Genomic DNA, 22711 nt, shown 5'->3' with positions numbered 1-22711 from the left:
AAAAGAACGCAGATAACTAGTAAGGCAATTGGAGTGCAAGAACTCTGCCTTGCTTGCACTCTCGCCAGTGTTTGGGCCCCGCGCTCCCGCGTTGCTATGGCGACCATTGACGTCATTGGGGCGCACTGGAGTTGCCATCCCTCCCACCCACCATACTTTCATTATTAATTGCCAAAACATTAACAAACATATATTCAGCGAAGCAGTTACATACTTGACACACTATACGACGATATAATTCCATAGTGAGGTTTCTGAAGAGAGAGTATTTAAGAAAATGAAGCACAAAAAATAAAAGGAATTAGAGTGAGGTAGCGGTATCTGGCAGTCGAGAGGGAACTGATGACTGCAGGTGCCTAGATAGTAGACCAATGTAGTTATTCTGAGCCGAGACACCGAGAGGAGTAGACGTGCAAAAGGAGTGCTCCGAGAATTAGTTTCTTCAACCTTGCATCATGATGCATACACTGCTGTACTCTGAGGTAAGTCGAAGCTCTTAAGTACGTTGTAAGTCATTGAGTGAGTACGTAAGCGTGCGGGGGAGAGCGAGATGTGGAGAAATGAATCTTGGGTGAAAGCTACAGGTGGTTGGGGGCGGCCCCCCACAACCCAGCCCCTCAGAGTTACATGGATTAGCTTTAAGTTGTTCAGTGTTGATTGTTGCATTCTTGCTGTTGCATGGGGGTGAGTGTGGAAGGCACGTCTTGGGGTGGGTGTGGGAGGCACGTCTTGGGGTGGGTGTGGGAGACCCGTCTCTGGGAACCAGCCTCGGAGGACTTTTTTCTCTCACTTCACGAAGACTAGAAAGGTAGAAAGCTCTCAGACTTGGCTTCCAAGGCCCTGGAGATGGTGGCACTGGGCTTGGCTCCCAAGGCCCTGGAGATGGTGGCACTAGGCTTGGCTCCCAAGGCCCTGCAGATGGTGGCACTAGGCTTGGCTCCCAAGGCCCTGCAGATGATGGCACTAGGCTTGGCTCCCAAGACCCTGGCAATGGTGGCACTAGGCTTGGCTCCCAAGGCCCTGGAGATGGTGACACTAGGCTTGGCTCCCAAGACCCTGCAGATGGTGGCACTAGGCTTGGTTCCCAAGACCCTGGCAATGGTGGCACTAGGCTTGGCTCCCAAGGCCCTGGAGATGGTGACACTAGGCTTGGCTCCCAAGACCCTGCAGATGGTGGCACTAGGCTTGGTTCCCAAGACCCTGGCAATGGTGGCACTAGGCTTGGCTCCCAAGGCCCTGGAGATGGTGGCACTAGGCTTGGCTCCCAAGGCATTTGAGATGGCGGCATTTCATTATGTCTGATCTGTCCATTTCCCTTGTGCTGACGCATTTGTTAATACAGAGAATGGCTGTTGAGTGACTCATTGTGAGGGTAAAATGTTGCATCATGTGAATTTATATGATGTACGTGCAGCTGTTAGGTTTGTGTTTAGGCGCTAGTGAAAGGTGAAATTTATGTATATATGATTTATATTGTATTTTATTAAATAAAAAATATATATATAATATATATATAATGTAATATATATATAATATAATATATATATAATATAATATATATATAATATAATATATATATAATATAATATATATATATAATATATATATATATATATATATATATATATAATATATATATATAACATATATATATATAATATATATATATAATATATGTGTGTTGGTGGTGACGGGTGGTTGGTTGGAGTGAGTAGTGAATGGAGAACTGAGGTGAAAGGCAGACTTATTTGTTGGTAGCGATCGGGTTAATAAAAATTGTCTTTGTTATTTTGCGTGTCGTCATATAAATAATTTTAATAAAAAAAAACTGGTTAGTTTTATTTCGTTTTAAATCAAGGTGTTTACGTATCTAAACTTTTGGATATTTGGGTCTTCCAATACTAAATCGCTGGCCGTCAATATATCATCGCTAATATTGTCGTCAGCGTGGAAAAAAACTTATTTTGTTATAAATAATACCAAGCTCGTTGTGAATGAATCTTTATTGCGGGAAATGTAGGCTGAAAGCTAGTAGTATGAGAGAGGTGGGTGAGGCGGGGGGTTAAGGGGTAGATTTGTGCGTTGGTTTGGGTGCGTAGGTTGCTTAATGACTCCTTGGTTATCCTCCCACCCCCACTGCCTCCACATAGCCCCCCCCCTCACCCCCCACATCATTACCAGCCGTACCCTCATCTCCTGTACCTCACCCCCTCCGCTAACACCTCGCACCCGCTGCTTCTCTCCTCTGCCCACACCAATTCACACTTTTGGCTCAACACACCATTGGCAGCACTGCCTCTCCCTCTTCACCTCCACCCACCTGATGCTTCCACTCCCCCCCTTAGCCTCTCCCCACCATCCCCTAACCCGTGCCTCACCCCCAATAAAGGTAATTGTAAATTTAGCACTTGTAATATTAATCTAATATACTTTTTTATTCAATTATATGGTTCATATTGGATTTGCCGTGCATAGGCCTGGGTCATTATGATTTTTGTTGTGCAATGGGCCTCTGTAACCCTTTCCACTACCGCCCACAAGATGGGTATGGGGTGCATAATAAATGAACTAAACTAAACAGTCAACTTTTGTGTTGCAGATGAACCAGGCGGTGCCAGGAGGCGTGTCGATGAGTCCTGGGCACGAGGGTGGGTACGGCGAGTGCCAAGTGCCCTCTCCCTCCCAATGGTCCGACCCTTGCTACTCCCCACCTTCCTTCCACTCCCCTCAGCACCTGCCGGGGGAGCTGGAGAAGGTGAAGGAGGAACCCTTCTCCCCCTCCCCACCCTCCAACTGTGGCACCCTTCCACCCTCCCCTCCTGCCCCCCACCGTGCCTCTCCCTACGCCCGCCCTCAACCCAACCTGAAGAAGGAAGGATTCGAGGCCTCGCTGAGCCTGTCTGAGCTGCTGGCGGAGAACCAGGTGCTGGCGAACGTGCACCCTCAGGCGGCACTCTACGCCCCCTACCCTGACCACCCTCTCCTGCGGGGCCGCTTGGAAGATAACACCTTCCAGAAGAAGATGGCGGCTCTGCCGTACAAAAGTCCGTCGCCAAGCAGCATGAACGATGGCCTTGGTTTCCTGGACATGCTGGTGGACGTGAAGCAAGAGGAGGAGGAGGAGGTTAGTGTGGGATCCTCCTGTGGGTCACCTGCTGTTCCCGCCAATAACCATGCCACTTCTGCCGCCGTTGCGTCCGCCGCTGCCGCCGCCGCCGCATGTCAGAGGGACATTTTGGAGACGGTGGAGCAGCTGGCACTGGAACATGCCAGGAGGGACGTCCAGCGTGTCTCCGACTCGCTCAACATTCCCAGGGGTGAGTACCTGAAGCATCCACAGGTTTCTTGCTTGCACGTGTATTTCCAATTTGTGTCTATTACGTATATTTATCTCAGAACACACACACACACAGGAAGCAGCCCGTAGCAGCTGTCTAACTCCCAGGTACCTATTTTACTGCTAGATGAATAGGGTCATAAAGGTGAAAGAAATTGCCCATTTATATCTGTCTAGGCCGGGAATCGAACCCGGGCCCTCAACACCACTCTCCTGCAGATTGTGTTAGCAGGGGCTATTTTTAATTGGTATATAATACATTGATGCTATTTACAGTATTGGGCATAATTGACTATTTTTACATCCTGGCACACGGAGACTAGGAGTGGGAATAGGTAATGTTGACAGGAGTGGGAAGAAGGTAATGTTGACAGGAGTGGAAGGTAATGTTGACAGGAGTGTGAAGAAGGTAAAGTTGCACAGAACACACTATCATCGTTACTATGTAATTCTGAAGGGGCTGACTGGTAGCCACTGGGCTGGCAGCAAGGGAGGGCTCTTTGCTGAAAAATACAAAAGCTGGCTTGCCACTCGTCTGCTTTTGACACCTTTAAAATTAAATTTTTGGGTTTTAATTCTTCACATTCTGTTACTGTTTAGACGTAACAGGCATTTATTCAACTTTACTCATTCGGCATTCCATTTCCCCACATCTCTCCACCTTAGCAACCTCCCTATCACCCACCTGCCACCCCCACCCCCCTCCCGCCCCCACATCCATGGGGCTCACTCTCCCCCCACCTCCCTCTCTCCCTCCCTCCCTCTCCCCGCAGTTTATGGAGAAGCCGCCCTTGGAAGAGTTTGTTTTTGCACTAGGAGCGGCAGTAACTGTTGGACAAGGGGTACTCAAGGCCCCTTACTGCCAGGTTTGGCATGTGCGCGTCCGCGTACCAAGACGTTACAGGACCGAGATTCAACTCCTGAGCCCCGACTCTCCAACTGGCAGTCGTCTAATGCAATTTATTCGGACCTCCCGTTGTATACTCGTGTGTGTGTGTGTGTGTGTGTGTGTGTGTGTGTGTGTGTGTGTGTGTGTGTGTGTGTGTGTGTGTGTGTGTGTTAGCAAGCCACCCTCTTGCAATGAAAGTATTTTTTGCAACTATGTTATCAATCGTACATGAAGCCCAAGTAAGCCACTTTTTTGTGCTGTTTTTAGAATCAAGAAAATAAGAGCTACAAACCAAACTTAAATATTCCTAGGCCTAGTTGAAATTCAAATATAGCACAAAAATATACAAACTTTTCCTAGTGACCAAATTCAATAATACAAAAGCCTACTTTTCTGGTGGTTCATCACTACATTTTTGTACTTTCTGCCTCATAGTTGCTACAGTACTTTTATGTTAGGATGATGGGCTGGGGAGAGTACTTAGCATTCAAGTACTTGTTGTGGAAATGTGTGGATAGTGGAAGTGTTAATGTATTGGAAGTATAGAAGTGGCAGGGGTGGCGAGTGTAAGAGGGGGTGGTCGCCCACACACACACACACACACACACACACACACACACACACACACACACACACACACACACACACACACACACACACACACACACACACACACACACACACACATACACACATACACACATACACACATACACACACACACACACACATACACACATACACACATACACACACGGGGCCTCGCGGCTGAGTGGACAGCACTCTGGGGTCGTAGTTCTAAGGGCCCGGGTTCGATCTCCGGCGGAGGTAGAAACAAATGGGCAAAGTTTCTTTCACCTCTATACCTCTGTTCACCTAGCAGTAAATAAGTACCTGGTAGTTACACAGCTGCTACGGACCGCTTCCTTGGGATGTGTAAGTGTTAGAGAGAAATATATGTAGTAGAAATAATAGAGGACAAATAAATTGGTTAGAAAGGTGGGGGTCCAAGAGCTAAATAGCTCGATTGTGCAAATACAAATAGTAAATACAGTTGAGAGGCTGGACCAAAGACCCAAACCTCAATCCCTGTACCACAGTGTGAGTACAACTAGTAAACACACAATCCTACTAAATATCTCTCCTCTTCACTGAAATCAAAGGAGGAGGAACCATCACATTGCAAGGTGGAATTGTGTCCAAGGTCTTAACACCCCACCCCCAACACTTCCCCCTTAACTAACGGGAATGAGGGGTAGGGCTGCAAGGTTAGCAAGGGAGAAGATGGGGGAGGAGGTGTGGGGGGAATGCGAGATGTTTTGTACACGGGAATGGAGTTGCGAGGGTAATTGTGGGTGTGAGCGGGTGGTGGTTACATGGGGTATGGCCTTCAGGTGCCTTATGTACACCACAGTTGGGGAAGGGAGGGAGGAGAGATGAGGTTTTAATGTATCATTTCCCTTCCTGTTTGCACATTTAACCATTCTTTTTTTTCGCTCCTGTTAACCACTTGGGCTGGACGGTAGGGCGACGGTTTCGCTTCATGCAGGTCGGCGTTCAATCCCCGACCGCCCAAGTGGTTGGGCACCATTCCTTCTCAATCCCTAATCCTTAACCTGATCCCTTCCCTGTGCTATATAGTCGTAATGACTTGGCGCGTTTCCCCTAATAGTTCCCTTCCCTTCCTATTAGCTGTCCTATCGTCAACTGTGTGTGTTAGTCCCATCAGCAGTTCTTCCCTAATCAGTTATCCCTCTCCCATCAACTCGTCAGCTGTCTCTCAGCTGCCATTCCTTCCACATTATCCTGCCATCCTTCCCACATTAAGCTGCCATCCTTCCCACATTAAGCTGCTATCCACATCTGCCCCCTTCCCCATTAGCTGCCCTCCCTTTGCTCATGACTGTCCAGAGGCAACAAGTACAGTGTTTATATATTCATTCTCCCTCTTACGAATGCAATCAACTCTCAGCTATGGTCGACCATTAAAACTATTACTACCTATCTTTTACTGCTATTGTCTCCTCGAGGCCAGACATCATCTCTTACATCTGCAGTTACCTCCCTTTCAGCTACAGTTACCTACCTTATATATATGCAGTTTATGGCTGCTATTACCCTCTTGAGGTACATTTATATTACTCCCTTATAACTGTAATCACCCTCCCTTATAGTTGAAGGCTGCACCCTCCTCCACCCATTTATTGCAGCAATCACTTTCCTTCCTTACCCCTTACCCCTCATCCTGAAGAGTGGCCAGAACTCGTATTCCCAACCATGGCAACACCTACAGTACCCAACCATGGCAACACCTACAGTATCCAACCATGGCAACACCTGCAGTACCCAACCATGGCAACACCTACAGTACCCAACCATGGCAACACCTACAGTACCCAACCATGGCAACACCTACAGTACCCAACCATGGCAACACCTACAGTACCCAACCATGGCAACAGGTGTTCCTACGCCGCTTCCTTCCATCGTTGCTGTTTTTTTCTTACCAACTTGGGTTTTGTTGCTTCCCGTGGCTGCTCTTGTATTAGTTATGTATTTATACAAAGTTAAACAACATTTACGATCACGTAGACCCCACTGGCTTCTCGAGGGCGTGTAGGCTTCAATGTTCTCATTATTTTATGCGTCTACAATTATTTCCCTTGAAATCTTAGCCGTGCTGCAACCCAGTGAGATGGAGGAGGGTGTTTAAAGGATGATAGCAAAATAACTTAGACATGAACTTTTATGTTTTATGGTGCCACCTATTAATTAATGAACTAAGTGGGGTTTATATCCCCTGGGCAGTTTAGAGGAGAGAGTCTTCGTCTTCTTCGCCTTCGTTTTCATCTGGGTAGTGAAAGAAAAACCTAGAGGAGGGAAATCAATTTAAGAAAGAAGAGATAAAGGGGAAAGTGGAGAACTTACAGAGAAAGTGGAAGGCACAGGAGTGGCAAGTTGAGTTGATGCAAAGATGAAAAAGAACAAAACCAAGAGGTGTAGGAAGAGTGGCGAAGGACTAGGAGGCGGCGGGAGCGGTGGGTGGGTACACTTGGAGGTCCTGTGTGAGGGTTGACCACTTTTTGTCCCCCTTGTGACGCAAATACCAGGGTGGGCAGCCCACTCCCACCCTCTGCTCTCCTCTGCTGCTGCTGCTTGTACACCACAGTGTGAAGGGAAGAAGGAAGGAATTGAAGAAGATAAATTTGTAGAGGGTAAGAACAAGAAGGAGGGGCTGGGAGCTTAGAGAATATGAGGATGGACAGAGAGTTGGGGAGCTAAGGTTGGACAACAACCTCTCTCATGTTGTAGTGGTACAGCAGGTCTTTAGCTGGAGGGAAAGTGGGCGGAGTGTGGGAGAGGGAAAGTGGGCGGAGTGTGGGAGAGGGAAGGTGGGCGGTATGTGGGGAAGGGAAGAGAAGTTAGTCGAGGATTTAGTAATAACAAGACAAAAAAACAACAGCTGCCACCATTGCTACCTACAGCTACGTCTACGGTTTTATTCCGACCGACAAACGGTTTATTTTCCACTTACAACTGATATTAGCAACGGCCGTATATTTCAGTAGTAATAATAGGAAAACTGACTCGCCATTAATATTTACTTCAACCTTCCTCATAAAGAGATTTGTTGAGCGCGGCGCTGCTGCTACCCCGGCGAGGAAGACCAGTGAGCCTTCGCATCCTTCGTGCGTCAGAGATAAGCAGGCAGATACCGATGGCTGACGAGGTTGAGAGATAGTGGGATGGCACCACGCTTGTTTCCGTGGCACTGAGAGTGAGCCGAGAGTGAGATTCAAAGTGGGTGTTAGTTGAGAGGATAACAAGGTGGGGGAGGGGATAGGGTTTGGTTGGTAGTGAAAAGGATTTATTTATAGTTGAGATGGACGCGTAAAAGGTAGTGGGAGAAGGATGGTATTAGCGTTGATGATTAGTGGGCGGAGTAAGGAAGAGTTACCTTGAGGTTATCTTGAGGTGCTTCCGGGGCTTAGCGTCCCCGCGGCCCGGTCGTCGACCAGGCCTCATAGTGAGGATAGTGAAATTCATTGGTGTTTAGTGTGGGTCAATTTTACGGGAATGTTAGGAGGTAAAATTGTTTATTCCATTTCAGATGGATTATTTCAGGAGTAAATATCGAGGATGGGAGAGAGTTGTGAGGGGGCAAAAGGGAAGTAGAGATGGTTTATACAGCTTCAGGAACTAGGGAAACCAGCTGTGAACTTGAGGGTTTGACATGATTGTCAAACTGAGGGACGCTGGTGGTGGTGATGGCGATGGATGAAATTACTAAAAGTTTCTTCCTTGCGTCTTCCGTGAACTTTCTCGTATGATGGAAAACTAAGGATCCTATAACCGAACAAAAGAAAAGAAATGTTGTATAATGGAGGGGTGGGACAGGGGAGGAGTATTCTTACATAGTATCAGGAAGAGTTTCTGCAGGGTCTGACTGAGGTTCACTCCTGGCTCGCCCCTGGCCCGCCCCTGGCCCGCCCCTGGCCCGCCCCTGGCCCCGCAGCTTGTGGGAGATGCTATAGGCCAATACACTGGGCAGCTGTGTACCTTCCTCATTCCAAAAGTGTATACGTTTTGGAACCGAAGCATTATAAATATGGATATATGAAAGAATCTAAACTAAATAACTAGTCGTCTGAGAAGGCGTGAGGGAGAATCTTAAAATCCAACATTTAGACGACTCGAAAACTCCAATGAGATAAATTCTACCCCACTTACCTACCCTCCCCACACCCTTCCTACCCTCCCCACACTCCTTCCTCCCCTCCCCACACTCCTTCCTCCCCTCCCCACACTCCTTCCTACCCTCCCCACACCCTTCCTACCCTCCCCACACCCTTCCTCCCCTCCCCACACTCCTCCTTCCTCCCCTCCCCACACTCCTTCCTCCCCACACTCCTTCCTCCCCTCCCCACACTCCTTCCTACCCTCCCCACACCCTTCCTCCCCTCCCCACACTCCTTCCTACCCTCCCCACACCCTTCCTACCCTCCTCCTTCCTCCCCTCCCCACACTCCTCCTTCCTCCCCACACTAATGGAAACGAAGAATTAACTCTGGATACGGGCACAAAAAGTGCCTTAAGACCATGAGAAAGGGTAAGCGTAGTGGGTTGGAGCCTTGAGAGGCACCCTGATGCAGTGGAGGAGGGTGGCGCCTGTGCGACGGGGGCTCCCGGGCACCCAGACATTCCAGGGGTGAGTGGCACTCTTGTGAGGCACTCCTACCCCTCCACCCGCCACAATGCCTACCCTGTAAGGCACCACCATCACGGCGAGAAGGAGACCAACCTGATTGTCTGGCTGGGTTTATTTAGTTGAAGTGCTTCTACATCTCCACTTCACACCCCCCTCCCACCCCCTTTTCCCCTTCGGTCTTACCCTCTCTCCAACCTCCTCTCCTGCCCCTTCTGCACCCACCTGTCCTAACTTTTCTTTTCTCCACCCTCTCCTACCTCGTCTAACCCCCGTCTCCTATCCCTTTTCTATCCTCCTTTGCTGCCCCTACTAACCCCCCTTTCTCCTGGCCCTTCTAACCCCCCACTCCAATCCCATTTCCCCCTCATTTTTGTTTGTCCCTTCTAATCTCTCCTGCTCCTTCTAACCCCCTCTCCATCCTCCTCTTTTATTCCTTTTCCAACCTCCTTTCGTGCTCCTTCTAATCTCCCGCTCTCCTACCTCCTTATTTTTTTTACCCTTACTCTAATCTTTCCTGCCCTTTCAACCCCCACTCCTACTCATTCACCATCCTCTTCCACATCTCCACCCTTTCTCCACTCCACCATTTTCACGATTTGTCTCACTTCGTGTTCCAGTCCCATATTCCTGTTCCCGCCGACCTGGATGTTTGTACCTGTTATCAGTGCCTCTCAAGAACAGTCTTGCATCTGTAACAGATTAAAAGTAATGGTGCGAGCGCAACGAGTTTTAGTGTGGGTGGGGTGGGTTGATCTTTGTGCAAGTGGGTGGGATGGGTTGGCCTTAATGCAGGTGGGTGGGTGGGATGATCCTGCAATAAGATCAACCCACCAATCCCACACCAAAACTCGTTGCGCCCACACAACGAAAAATGGGTTATTTGATCACATTGTAGGTGTGTGGGGTCGAGTTTATTGCAGGTGTGTGGCGGGTGGTTTGAGCTTATAAGTTTACATACTGGTATGGTAGTAAGTTCACTCGGAGAATGAGTGCCCAATACTCTCTCTCCGTGGCGAAAGTCACAACAATACTTTAGTGATAGATGGTGGAGTGGTTGGCTCGTGGCGAGGTTAGGTAGGTACGGCTACCCTGCCAGGAGAAGTGAGGCAAAGCGAGGGCAGTAACCTTGCCTCCCACCCTTAGCCAAGAACCCGCGTATCATCCCGCTAGTGCATCCTCCCGCTGGCCCGTAGGGGGGTGACTTCCTCACCTGTAGGGGTTGTTATGGGAGCCGGGAGCACCTGCGCCTCGAGCGGCAGGGGTCGGGGAAATGAAGGGTGTGCGGGAAATGCCTGCTGCGTCTCCCGAGCCTGACCAGGATCTTGTGACGTGGGCCGTGACGTCACCAAGTGTTACCCTCTGTCATCAGCATTATCTGAAGGTGCATAGTCTGGCGAGGGCGGCGAGTTCGATCACACCTCCTCACTCAGGCCGCCCCACGCCCAATTGCACGTGCCATACGACTCCTGAAGGAGATTTCGCCGTTATAATATCTCTTTGATAACGCTTGAGAAAGATCGACTCCCAGCCGCCATTTTCCCTCACCCCTGTACCCAACCAACATGGCGGACTTGTCCACGAAATCGAGATCGGTGTCGCCGTCCGCTGTGGTCGGGAGATGTGGTACGTGCTGCTCTAACTTTGTCACGTCGATCCGGTAGCGTGTGTTGCGTTGACAGGTGTTACTGTCAGTTGGTCTTAGTGTGGGAGAAGTGCAAACTGGGGGAGCGAGGGAGGTAGTTACGAACAACCTCGTACAGTGTTATAGAAATAAGAGCTAGTTGGGGGAGCGGTGTATAACTGAGTAAATATTGTTCAGAGTTTGGGGTCACCTTCACATAGGTAACACAAACATCGCAGGAGGTAATTGTTTATTTTACAGTGATTGTGAGAGTGTTCGAATTTCACAGTATTTGTTGTATTTGCAGATCCTGCTCTGTGGAGTGTCGATGATGTCCGTGCCTGGCTCAACCTCCAGGCAACCCAACTCCACCTCCCACCTCTCATGCTCAACTTCTGGAACTTAGGCGGCCCTGCGCTTCTTAAACTGACGGAGGCACAGTTCCGTCAGCTGGCTCCCGTAGGTGGCGAGCTACTCTACGCCCAACTGGAGATCTGGCGGGGAGCTCTGCGAGCTGCACCCAAGCTGCCCCAGTACCAGTACAGGTACCGCCTCTACCCTGATCCTATCATCATCCATCAACAGCAACAGTGCCACCAGCAAGTACCGCAAACAACCCAGCTGGAAAACTCGGGCCAAATTGGCTCCCCTGGCCAGCAGCTGGGCTCCCATAACCAGCAACTGGGGTCCCCTGGCCAGCAGCTGGGCTCCCATAACCAGCAACTGGGGTCCCCTGGCCAACAACTGGGCTCCCCTAACCAGCAGCTGGGCTCCCATAACCATCAGCTGGGGTCCCCTGGCCAACAACTGGGTTCCCCTGGCCAACAACTGGGCTCCCCTGGCCAACAACTGGGTTCCCCTAGCCAACAACTGGGCTCCCCTGGCCAACAACTGGGCTCTCCTGGCCAACAGCTGGGCTCCCCTGGCCAACAGCTGGGCTCTCCTAACCAACAACTGGGCTCCCATAACCAGCAACTGGGCTCCCCTGGCCAGCAGCTGGGCTCCCCTGGCCAGCAGCTGGGCTCCCCTGGCCAGCAGCTGGGCTCCCCTGGCCAGCAGCTGGGCTCCCCTGGCCAGCAGCTGGGCTCCCCTGGCCAGCAACTGGGCTCTCCCGGCCAGCAACTGGGCTCCCCTGGCCAGCAACTGGGCCCCTCTGGCCAGCAGCTGTGCTCTCCTAACCAGTCTAGCCCTTCGATGTCCCTGACTACTAACATGGGCCAAGTGCCCACGCCAGTAGTGCAGGTGACGCAGCACCTGCAGGCTGGTGGCACCGGCTCCTGCCAACCCCAGACGGGAACCCCATCCCCACAACCATCGCAACAGCAAGCCTCTGGTGGCGTCTACCTGGAGGAACAATGTCTCGAGATGACGACCCTTCTTCAGCAACAAGCCAGCAGTCCCAAGGCCGCCCACACCACCAGAGTCCCCGCCCACTCTCCCCAGGACGACGCCTATGATTCTGATGGTGAGTACACCACATACCCTTTTCTTGTTGCCGTAAGATTACTCCTTTGGGGCCCTTAACCTATTATTGATTTGTCTGTAATTGTTGACTAAATGGGGGGGGGGGGGTGTTAGTTGCTGGGTAGGTGACCTGTATGGCGAGGTGGTGGGTGGAGGAGAGCAGGGCGTTGTTGCTTGTTGGGTGGAGAGGGCGGGTGGTGGTGCCAATAGCGGGCACACAGATGCCCCGGGCGTGGCAAGGTGCTGGGGGGGGGGGGGAGCTGGGGTGCCATTGCCAGAGGGGCTTGTGTTGAAAGGTGTGGGTGGGTACTCAACACGTCAGTGTCGAGTCATGCTGAGTTTTAATGTTAAAGATTTGTTTAATATTAAACTTTTGCGCCAGAGAGTTTCAACGATAACTTTATTGAACTTGACTGGCGATGAATTTGTGTTAAATGTGGGTGGGGGTTGGGGGGGGGGGGGTTAGGTTTTGGTGCTGTTGTAACTGTACATAGACGACTGAGAAGAAACTACACTTAAGCTTAAGTAATGCCCACGAGGCTCGTGGCTGTTGCTGCCAAGCTCCACCCGAGCCGACTTATCGCCGTTCACTCAGCGCCCGACTCCAGTTTTCTTTGTGTTGGATAAGAAACGCAACAATTGAGGCTAGCCAGGCATCCATCATAACACAGGGTCTTATGTGAGGGCGGCCGGTGTTGAGCCTTGTGTAGAGGAGTCGTAAGGGCGGTGTTGCGACGCGCCGCTCTCGGTGGCAGGCTCAAGGTGATACCACAGCTAGCCTCTATCAGGGCCCCTGGAAATCTCAATGCCTTTTTATCCTCTCACATCTTGATGATTTTCAATTGTACAACTTTTCACCGACATATTTGTATAGTGTGGTCTCACTCCATTATGTCTTATGATTATTTGTTGCAATAGTGTTTGTTTATAGAATGTTTTATGTGAGTGCGATAAAGCAGTCAACTGAGGCTTTTGATAGGGCGAGGAGTGTGACGTCAGAGCTTTCATTTTAGGTGGAGTCGAGCAGGGGATGTACGTGACGGGGTGCACGAGTTGTGGCGGCGTGTGCACGTGAATCATAGCCACTGCAAGTTGGTGTGTGTGTGTGTGTGTCGCGAGCTACCAGATGTGCACACTTGAGTGACCGTAGGAGGGGGGGGGAGAGGAGTTGTACGTGAGGTTACATCAGATTGCATACACTTATAGGCATCCCCAAGTGTGTGTTCACGCGCGTGCTCACACATTAGGAGCTGCGTATATCTACACAAGCTCGGTAGTGAGGGGAAGGGATAGTGCGTATACGCACATGACCTTACACCAGGCCGCACACACTTCAACGCGCATACAGGCACCGATCAACATTGCGTTTGGGATTCCCGGGCTCCAAGGCCACCCCCCCCCCCCTCTCCCCCCTATACTCCACAACCCTTCTGTACCACACCCCTCCTTCAATCTTTCCCCCCCCCCCTCCCTCATGCTCAAACTCCCTTCAACCCCCCCCCCCCTCCCCCATTTTCTTCCTGTCCACCCCCTCCAAATTCCTTTCCATTCACCTCTCAATCCCTCATATTCCTCTTCTAACTACTCTTACAATAATATCTTAACCCCTCTTACATGAAGACTGAGGAGCTCTATGGGTTGATAGAAATCAATCGACATCTTCATTTTCTCTCTTGATATCTCTTCCTTTTTATTTGTAACTCACTCTTTTCCCTCTTACATCCTTTATAGAATTTGTAATAATATATATTAACTACCGTATCTGACGAAGTGTGTATGCATATCTTACTTTTGATTACAATAAACATGTCTAATCAGTTTGCCCCTCGCTTATTTCTTTATGGTACTTTATGATGAAGCGGGTGAAGTGAGGGAGCTTGAAGTAAGGGAATATTTGCGTTATAGTTATTCCTAGTAAGATAATATTGGATGAGTTCATATACTTAAAGATTGTAAGGGCGAGTTTACTTTGTCCCGTCTCAAGGCTGTTTCTCTTGAGGAGAGGCCGGCCGGGTGTTGGAGTGAAGGGGAGGGGGGGAGGAGAGTAGAGGTGGAAGGGTGTTAATTGGAAGGTGGGTGAGTTTATAAAAGAGAAAAAAGGTGTCTGTATTTATGACGTACAGAAAGGTCATGTGAAGGAGGGAGGTGGGGGTGGTGCTTAGTGATTGCTGGGTACATGTATGAAAAGGGGGGGGGGAGTAGCAACATGAAGGTGGTTTGGTTTTGTGGAGTGCGGGGGGGGGGTGGGGGGTGGAAGGATGACGTCATCTTCCGGTAAGAACAATGTTAGTAGTGTAAACACTATTGTGGGGGTGGCCAGGTGACAACTCAATGTGACCTTCTAACACTAGTATTGCACATTTCCGTGTACTTAGTTTCTATATAAATATATATAAATTTCCGCTCGTCTGCTATTGTTTTTGTAAATACTGTATGCCAATGGTTTTAGGTTAGGTACTGTAGGAAGCAGGATTTACCCTCCGATATTGTGACCATGTGGGATACCTGTATTTGCGTAGTGTTTGTATTTAATTTTAATTAATGGCGGCATTTTTTGTTTGTTTACAGAAGAGGTGGAGGACGAGGTATGTGGAGGCAGCAGCGGGAGCGGTGGCCGCGGCGGCACCCATATTCATCTGTGGCAGTTCCTAAAGGAGCTCCTGCAGCAGCCTCAGCTCTACGGCTCTTGCATCCGCTGGCTAGACCGGCAGAAGGGTGTCTTCAAAATTGAGGACAGCGTGCGTGTGGCGAGGTTGTGGGGCAAGCGCAAAAACCGCCCTGCCATGAACTACGACAAACTATCGCGCTCCATCCGCCAGTACTACAAGAAGGGCATCATGAAGAAGACCGAGCGCTCTCAGCGGCTTGTGTACCAGTTCTGCCACCCCTACTGTCTGTAGGGTTTGGTCAGACCACAGAGTGCGTGTGTGTATGTGTCTGTGAGTGATCAACCTAATGTTAAGGGGGGGAAGGTAATTTCCCTTGATTCCGCACATGGTCTGTGGACGACTCGGCCTAAGTCAGGGCTTGAGCTCCGCACCAAGGCCTTGTGCGTTATTTTTACACCATATATCTATGATATATTCCCATGTGTAAGTTCTATGAACTTCATTTTATTTACGTCCGTGACGGCATCAGTTAGTGTTGTCCGGACTCCCGTAGGCCTATGTTGTTACTTAGCTCTATGGTAGGCTTAAGGTATAATGTTAAGGTGTATTAGTGAAGTAGGCAGGAAGGTAGAGGGGTCCGCCCATATATTGTCGGGCCCCTCCACCAACGCCGAAGTTTCGCTGTATTTACAAGTAGCAGTAGATAAGTGTAAGTTAAGTTGGTGAAATACCAGATGTAGCCGTGGGGGCGGGTTGAGGAACCGGCCGACACCTCCCCCCTTCCCACGGCCCTGCGGCGCCTCCACCACCGCCGCCTCTGGGTGACGCTGCGGGAGGCGCCTCTCCTGGACATCGCACGCCCGCGTCGCCACCCACTGTGGTGGCCATGCGGGCGCTGTGGACTTGGTTGAGTTGTTAGTGGATCTCACAACTCTGTCAAGTCCAACGGAGGTGTGACTTGCGTGCATGTTTTACGTGTGTGCGTGAGAGTTGGCGCGCCTAATGTGTGTGTGTGTGTGTGAGACAGGCCTGTGGGCGTGGTTAAGGTGTTTATTCATGCCCGTAACCACACCCAACTATCGCCTAGGTCAACACCTCCATCAGTAAGTTTACTTGTGCTAAACAATATATTTTAAGAATATATATATATTTATTTATGCTACAAAGTACTTTGTATTTTATAAAAAAAAAAACAAAAAAAATCCCTACCCTGTGTTAACTGAAGAGGATACATATATGTATATGTATTGTAATGCTTCTTGTCAAAAATATACTCCACCCAAAACTAAGTGTATTTATCAAACACCTGAGACCTGCTGCAAATATGTTTTAACACCAGAATGCTGACTGGGGACAAATAATTGTATAACATTTGACATGGTATGAATAGTGCACCTGAATATTCCATGAAGGGTATTAATGATACGTGTAGCACACTGATCATCCATCACCTGAAGCTCCAGCAATTAAAGTTATCGGATATACTGCTCCAGTCACAATTTCTTTATTATGCACCCCATACCCATCTCGTGGGCGGTGGTGTAAAGGATTACAGAGGCACATAACCTGTTCAGGAACTGAACCTTCTAGTTCGTTTAGCTAAGCAAATAACAATCTTGACGCTAATTACAAAATTATTAATGTTATATATACAAGTACACATACTCACATACACTGCTCCAGTGAGTAGAATGTTCATCAACCTATAACCACTCGACGCCTCTATATTAGGAAACAATATATAGCAATACAATTTACTGGATATATGAAATATGTACTAATTGGCAAAAAAATATTTGAGCCTTTATTTTAAAAGAAAATGGCATATACTGTACTACATTAAACTACTCAAATTCCTTCAAATAACTACATTAAAGAGTATACATTTGAACACTACTTAAATTCCTATAAATAAAACTATTTTGTGTTGGTTACAGCCTAACCAACCCAACATGGCAGTTGAATTGGTTAATGTAAATACAACAATTATACATGTGAAAATACTATATATATACGCATCTAACTAACTGAGGTGTAAGAAAAACTACTAAAAAATTTTGTAAGCCATTTATAGAAAGGATAAAGAGAGCAGTAAACCAACAATGTGAGCCTGACTGAGCCCATAAGCAAAGTCCATCCCGAAAAAAAATAAAAAAGTCTGTCATGAGAACAAACAAGTCACGCGCCGCGCAACTTTCCATTAATCATCGTTTGCACAAATCTTAATGGTCAGTTTTCTTAGGCTTTCTCCTATGGCAACCGTCCATAATAAACTCACCCCATATTAAGGCATGACAAGAGTTGAAAACATGGCCTTAAAAGCGGAGAAGTTATATTCAAAATATATATTTTCTGGTCTCACAAGAAGTCTGAAAACGGAGGGAGTAAGTAACTGGTGCTCCTTGACCGAGGTTGTTTCCTGGCCCTGTGCTTGACGACGTTAATACTTCTCTCCAACTGCGCCTTCTGGCAAGTCGTCAGGGATTAGTGGGCCAGAACAGGTATGTCAGTATGGTTGTCTCTTGACGAGGCTCTTCACGGAGCTATAGTACTAAATGTGGTTTCCTATTTGTTGGTTATTTGTTTACGCAGTCGAGGGGCAGGAAGCCTGTCACCCACATCCACTACCCCGTACATGCCCAACCACTTGGGGTGAACGGTAGAGCGACGGTTTCGCTTCTTGCAGGTCGGCGTTCAATCCCCGACCGTCCAAGTGGTTGGGTACCATTCCTTCCCACCCCGTCCCATCCTAAATCCTTATCCTGACCTCTTCCAAGTGCTATATAGTCGTAATGGCTTGGCGCTTTCCTCCTGATAGTTCCCTTCCCTTACCCCCTACATGCCAGACTCCCGGGTACCTGATACCTGGGAGTTTGGCATCTCTCAGGTATTTAGGTACCTGGCATTATTAGGTATTTGGCATCTCCATATATGTCGTAACCTAATAGCCAGAACCGCACTACTTGGCCTAGTATGCAAGGCCAGATTGGCCTAACAGATTAATTTTAGTTATTTTCAATTATTTCTTTTCGAGATGGTTTGTTTCAGTTCATCTTATTATATCAAGAACATGAATGACTGACTTGGTTAGGTTAGGATAGGGTCGGTTAGGTACGTTAGGATTTATCAAATTTCTAAGTTAAAACGTTGAAAATGTCGAGAATTTTTTTTAAATATATATATTCAGGACAACCCTGCTTGTTTTAGGCACCTTGGTCTATTAGGTACAACATATAATATAATATAATATATATATATATATATATATATATATATATATATATATATATATATATATATATATATATATATATATATATATATATATGAGAGAGAGATGGGTAACATCTCAGGTGCAATTGTAAGGACCCATAGCCTCGAAGAAGAAAATAAAGAGTATTCAGAGAAGACTTTGTGGAGTCCACTGAACACTTTAAAATTTTCTTCTCCTACCACCCCTATTTTTGTATATATTATATATATTATATTTAATATAATACAAAAGTGATATACAAACAACCAGAGGTGGTACCCCCCTTTATATATATATATATATATATATATATATATATATATATATATATATATATATATATATATATATATACAGTTTCCATTTGGAAAAAAATATACAGTACAGTACAGTATAAATATTATATGTTATATAATATATATTACAAAAATGTAAGAACTCGTGTATATACAGTATACATACAATAACAAAAAGGTGTACCTAATAGGCCAGGTGGCTTAACAAGCCGAACTTTCCTGGAATTATATATATACTTTAAGTATATATTTTTTTTCTTAGGAAGTGATAAAGGTTTCCATGACATTGTATATGATTTTGTTTTAATTGTATGTTAAAACTAACATATAATTTTTTTCTTACCTAACCTATCATAATTAAGTCTTAATATGGAAAATTTGTTTACTGATAATTATATAAAATATATATAAATGCAATAATTTCCCCTGTAAATTAATGTAAATATAATCTCCAATTTTGTAAATCATTTAAAGAAAAATAAGTATACCATTTAGGGGTTTTAAAGATCATGTTCTGTGATAATGAAAGACTTGTTCACTGAGAATTATACTACTGTATGTGTAATGTAGTATTGCCTTGTAAAAATTATGTATATATGATTTATATTGTATTTACTTAAATAAAGATAACAAAAAAAGTAATTCATGTTCTTTTAAATAATATAATAATATTAAAATAATTAAATCAATTTGGAAAGATTTGTTAGGCAAATCTGGTCTTGCTTACTAGGCCAAGTAGTGTGGTTCTGGCTATTAGGTTTATATATATATATAATATATATATATATATATAATATATATATATATATATTATATATAATATATATATATATATATATATATATATATATATATATATATATATATATATATATATATATATATATATATATAAACAGGCTGCAGCAAATGTCCGTTCTCATTTATAAAAAAAATAAAAATACAAAATTTATTAAAACAAAAATAGATTTCCATGTGTGCTCACCTAATTGTGCTTGCGCGGGTTGAGCTTCAGCTCTTTGGTCTCTCCTCTCAACCGTCAATAAACTGATGTGTGTGTTTGTGTGCGCACCTAGAAGTGACTACGGGAAATTGAGGTTCAGCTCTTATGGCCCGCCTCTTAGCCTTGTGGCTATCGCGGTATAATGTGATATCGTATATGATATGTATGTGATATGTGTATAATGAACGACTATCCCGTCGTTCGAATTCTTTGTCGAGTCGTGTCATAAACTTGTGGTGGGATGTAAATGGTTTTCACAACTTGTTTAATTTTTTGTGTGAGTGGTGTGCGTGCGTGCGTGCCTGATGCGTGTGTGTGTGTACGTGCGTGATGTGTGTACTCGTCTAGTTGTGCTTGTGGGGGTTGAGCTTCAGCTCTTTGCCCCACCTCTCCATTGTTAAATGGTGTACAGGTTCCTGAACCTATTGGGCTCTATAATATTTGTATTTGAAACTGTGTATGGAGTCTGCCTCCGCCACATCAATGCCTAATGCATTCTATTTGTTAACTACTCTGACACTAACAAAATTATTTCTAACAATACAATGGGTACTCAGTTACCACCTGTGTCTCACCGAGTGTATGTGTGTGTGTGTGTGTGCGTTGCTTGTGCATGGAATCTGTGTCCTATTGTTCGTGAAGTTGTTGGTTTTAGGAATTACTCTTTGTTGTAAGTAGTGAATCGCCACCTTTTTCTTCTATCTTCTAGTTTTGGCATATTTAACGCATTTTGGTTTCACAAAAGTCATGAACAGTTTCTTTAGTATTTCACCATCCATGTGATTAAAAGCAAGTCTGAAGTTGGAAAGCGACGCATACGTTCCTCTCACAATGTTCTTTATGTGTTCCTCTGGCGACAGCTTGCTATCTAAAACCACCCATAGGTCTCCTTCTTTATTAGAGTTCTGTAATTCCTTTCCACATAATTCGTAAATTGTGGCCTATTTTTTTCAGATTCCACATTCCATAACATGGCATTTATTCAGATTGAATTCCATTTGCCACTTGAAGGTTCAAACACTTATTTTATCTAGATCAATTTGAAGGGCATTGCAATAGTCTGCGTCTCCTATCTTCCCCAATATCTTAGCATCATCCGCAATTATGTTCAAATAATTTTGCATTCCTTCTGGTAGATCATTTATGTAGACGATGAAGATTACTGGTGCAAGAACTGCTGTCAGTTGGTTCCAGTTTCCAAAACAACTTCTTGTGTGGGACTCTGTCAAAAGCCTTTTTATAGGTCCAGTTAGACACGTCAACCCAACCACCTCTTTCCTGTAGTATCTCTGTGGATCTATCATAAAAACTAAGTAGATTTGTTTCACAGGATCTTCCTGTTCGAAACCATATTGTCTGTTATTATGTCATTACTCTCCAGGTGCTCAACCCATTTGGCTTTAACTATTTTTCTAGTGTTTTGACTACCACGCTTGTTAATAACACGAGTCTTCTCGACTACCATTTTTATAGATTGGAACTATGTTTGCTTTTTCCATATATATGCTAAGAATCCTGTGCACGAATGTGAACACCTGAGAGACATCAGAATTATGTGTAGAATAATGAACCCCACATTGTTTGAGTTAGGAAAACACTATTTGTCAAATATTGATACTGTTCTTAAAATATTCCCCCATTTTGCACCCGCAAGATAACGTAAGCTTTTAAGGGTTGATAGATGTTAATCTTCTTGTTTGAGGAGCTGTTCACTTGAGACAGTTAAGCAAGTCCCAGCTGTGTCTGGGTACAAGTGACAGGATGAACAACCCAGCGGGTTTTCTTCCTATTGGGGAGTGTTGTACATGCTGGTATGGCGGTATGTCCACTCACAAGATGAGTGACGCTGCCCAATAAACTCGCCCCTCGGGGCAAAATTAAAAAAAAAAAAATTAAAATTGAATGCTCAGCTCAGTTGCACAATCTGCCAGCACCCAAAGTGAAACTCCATCTGGTCCAACTGCTTTATTTCCTAGCCTCTTGAGTAATTTTTCCACTTTGTCTTAAGATACTGTACCTTTATGTATTCTATAGCGTGCTCTGGAATTGGCATTGGGTCCGGCTCTCTGAAATCCTCATTTTGTTCAACACTTTGGAACTGTTCATTTAGTGTTTCACACATTTCTTGTTCATTCTCAATAAACCTGTTTCCCATTCTCAATCTCTGGATTTCATCCTTTACATGAAGCTTGCTTTTAATAAATTTATAGAAAGGGCCTACATCTGTTGTAGGCCCACTCATCTCTCTGCTACCTCTTTCTCAAAGTTCCTGTCTACCTGTCTCCTCACTGCTGTGTTTCTTGCTTGCTTGTAATGCTGGTGTGTTTGTGGGGTTAGGCCTCTTCCTATATTATTGTCTTGTCCTTTACTCTCTGGCCCTCTCACAATTTCTGTTGAACCAATCCTGTTTTCCGGTTCTCCATGTGTGTGTGTGTGTGCTTGCCACCTGCTCCTAAGCTATATATCTACTGAGTAGCTGTAATATTTACATATATTATTATCATACAAGTTGTTGGAAGACGTTGTCATTGAAAATAATAAACATTGAAGACAGAGAAGAGCAAGACCAAGAGGAGGGAGGGTCAGAAGCACGTACATGAGCAGCGGGCAGCGACAGACACGCCATAGTGTGAGTGGTGAGTGTGAGGAGAGGAAGCATGACTAAGTGCTGGTACGGGGGAGAGGGGATGAGAGGGAGGTCTGGCGTCAGTGTGGATGGGGGGTCAGTGAAAGGGGTCACTGGGAGGTTTGGGGGTTCAACGAAGGCTGGGACACTTCTCAAGATGGCAGGTTTGGGATTGGGAATATGAGACTGGACAGATGGGAATAGAAGTGGGTGTGTGGGACTAGTGTAATGGGGGAGGGTAAAAATAATGGATGGGGAATGGAAAGGAAGGTGATTCATCTGGGAATGGGGAGTTAATTAAATTTTTAAATTTTGCCTCGAGGGGCAAGTTTTTGGGCAGCGTCACTCATCCTGTGAGTGGACACACCGCCATAGTGACAGTATTGGGCAGCGTCACTCATCCT

The 22711-nt window shown here is 46.1% G+C and overlaps 1 protein-coding gene across 1 annotated transcript; it reads left to right on the top strand.

Moving 5' to 3' along the window:
- The first annotated feature begins 326 nt into the window (after positions 1-326).
- LOC123770643 (ets DNA-binding protein pokkuri) lies at positions 327-16414 on the top strand. The gene is made up of 4 exons (XM_045762682.2): positions 327-482; positions 2600-3317; positions 11364-12521; positions 15089-16414. The coding sequence occupies exons 1-4, from the start codon at positions 456-458 to the stop codon at positions 15418-15420; spliced, it is 2235 nt and encodes a 744-aa protein (XP_045618638.2). The 5' UTR covers positions 327-455; the 3' UTR covers positions 15421-16414.
- Positions 16415-22711: the final 6297 nt, after the last annotated feature.

Source organism: Procambarus clarkii, chromosome 56 (genome assembly GCF_040958095.1).
Source record: "Procambarus clarkii isolate CNS0578487 chromosome 56, FALCON_Pclarkii_2.0, whole genome shotgun sequence".
NCBI lineage: Eukaryota > Metazoa > Arthropoda > Malacostraca > Decapoda > Cambaridae > Procambarus > Procambarus clarkii.
Note: the sequence above shows the minus strand (reverse complement) of the source record. Positions and strands in the feature narration are given on the sequence as shown.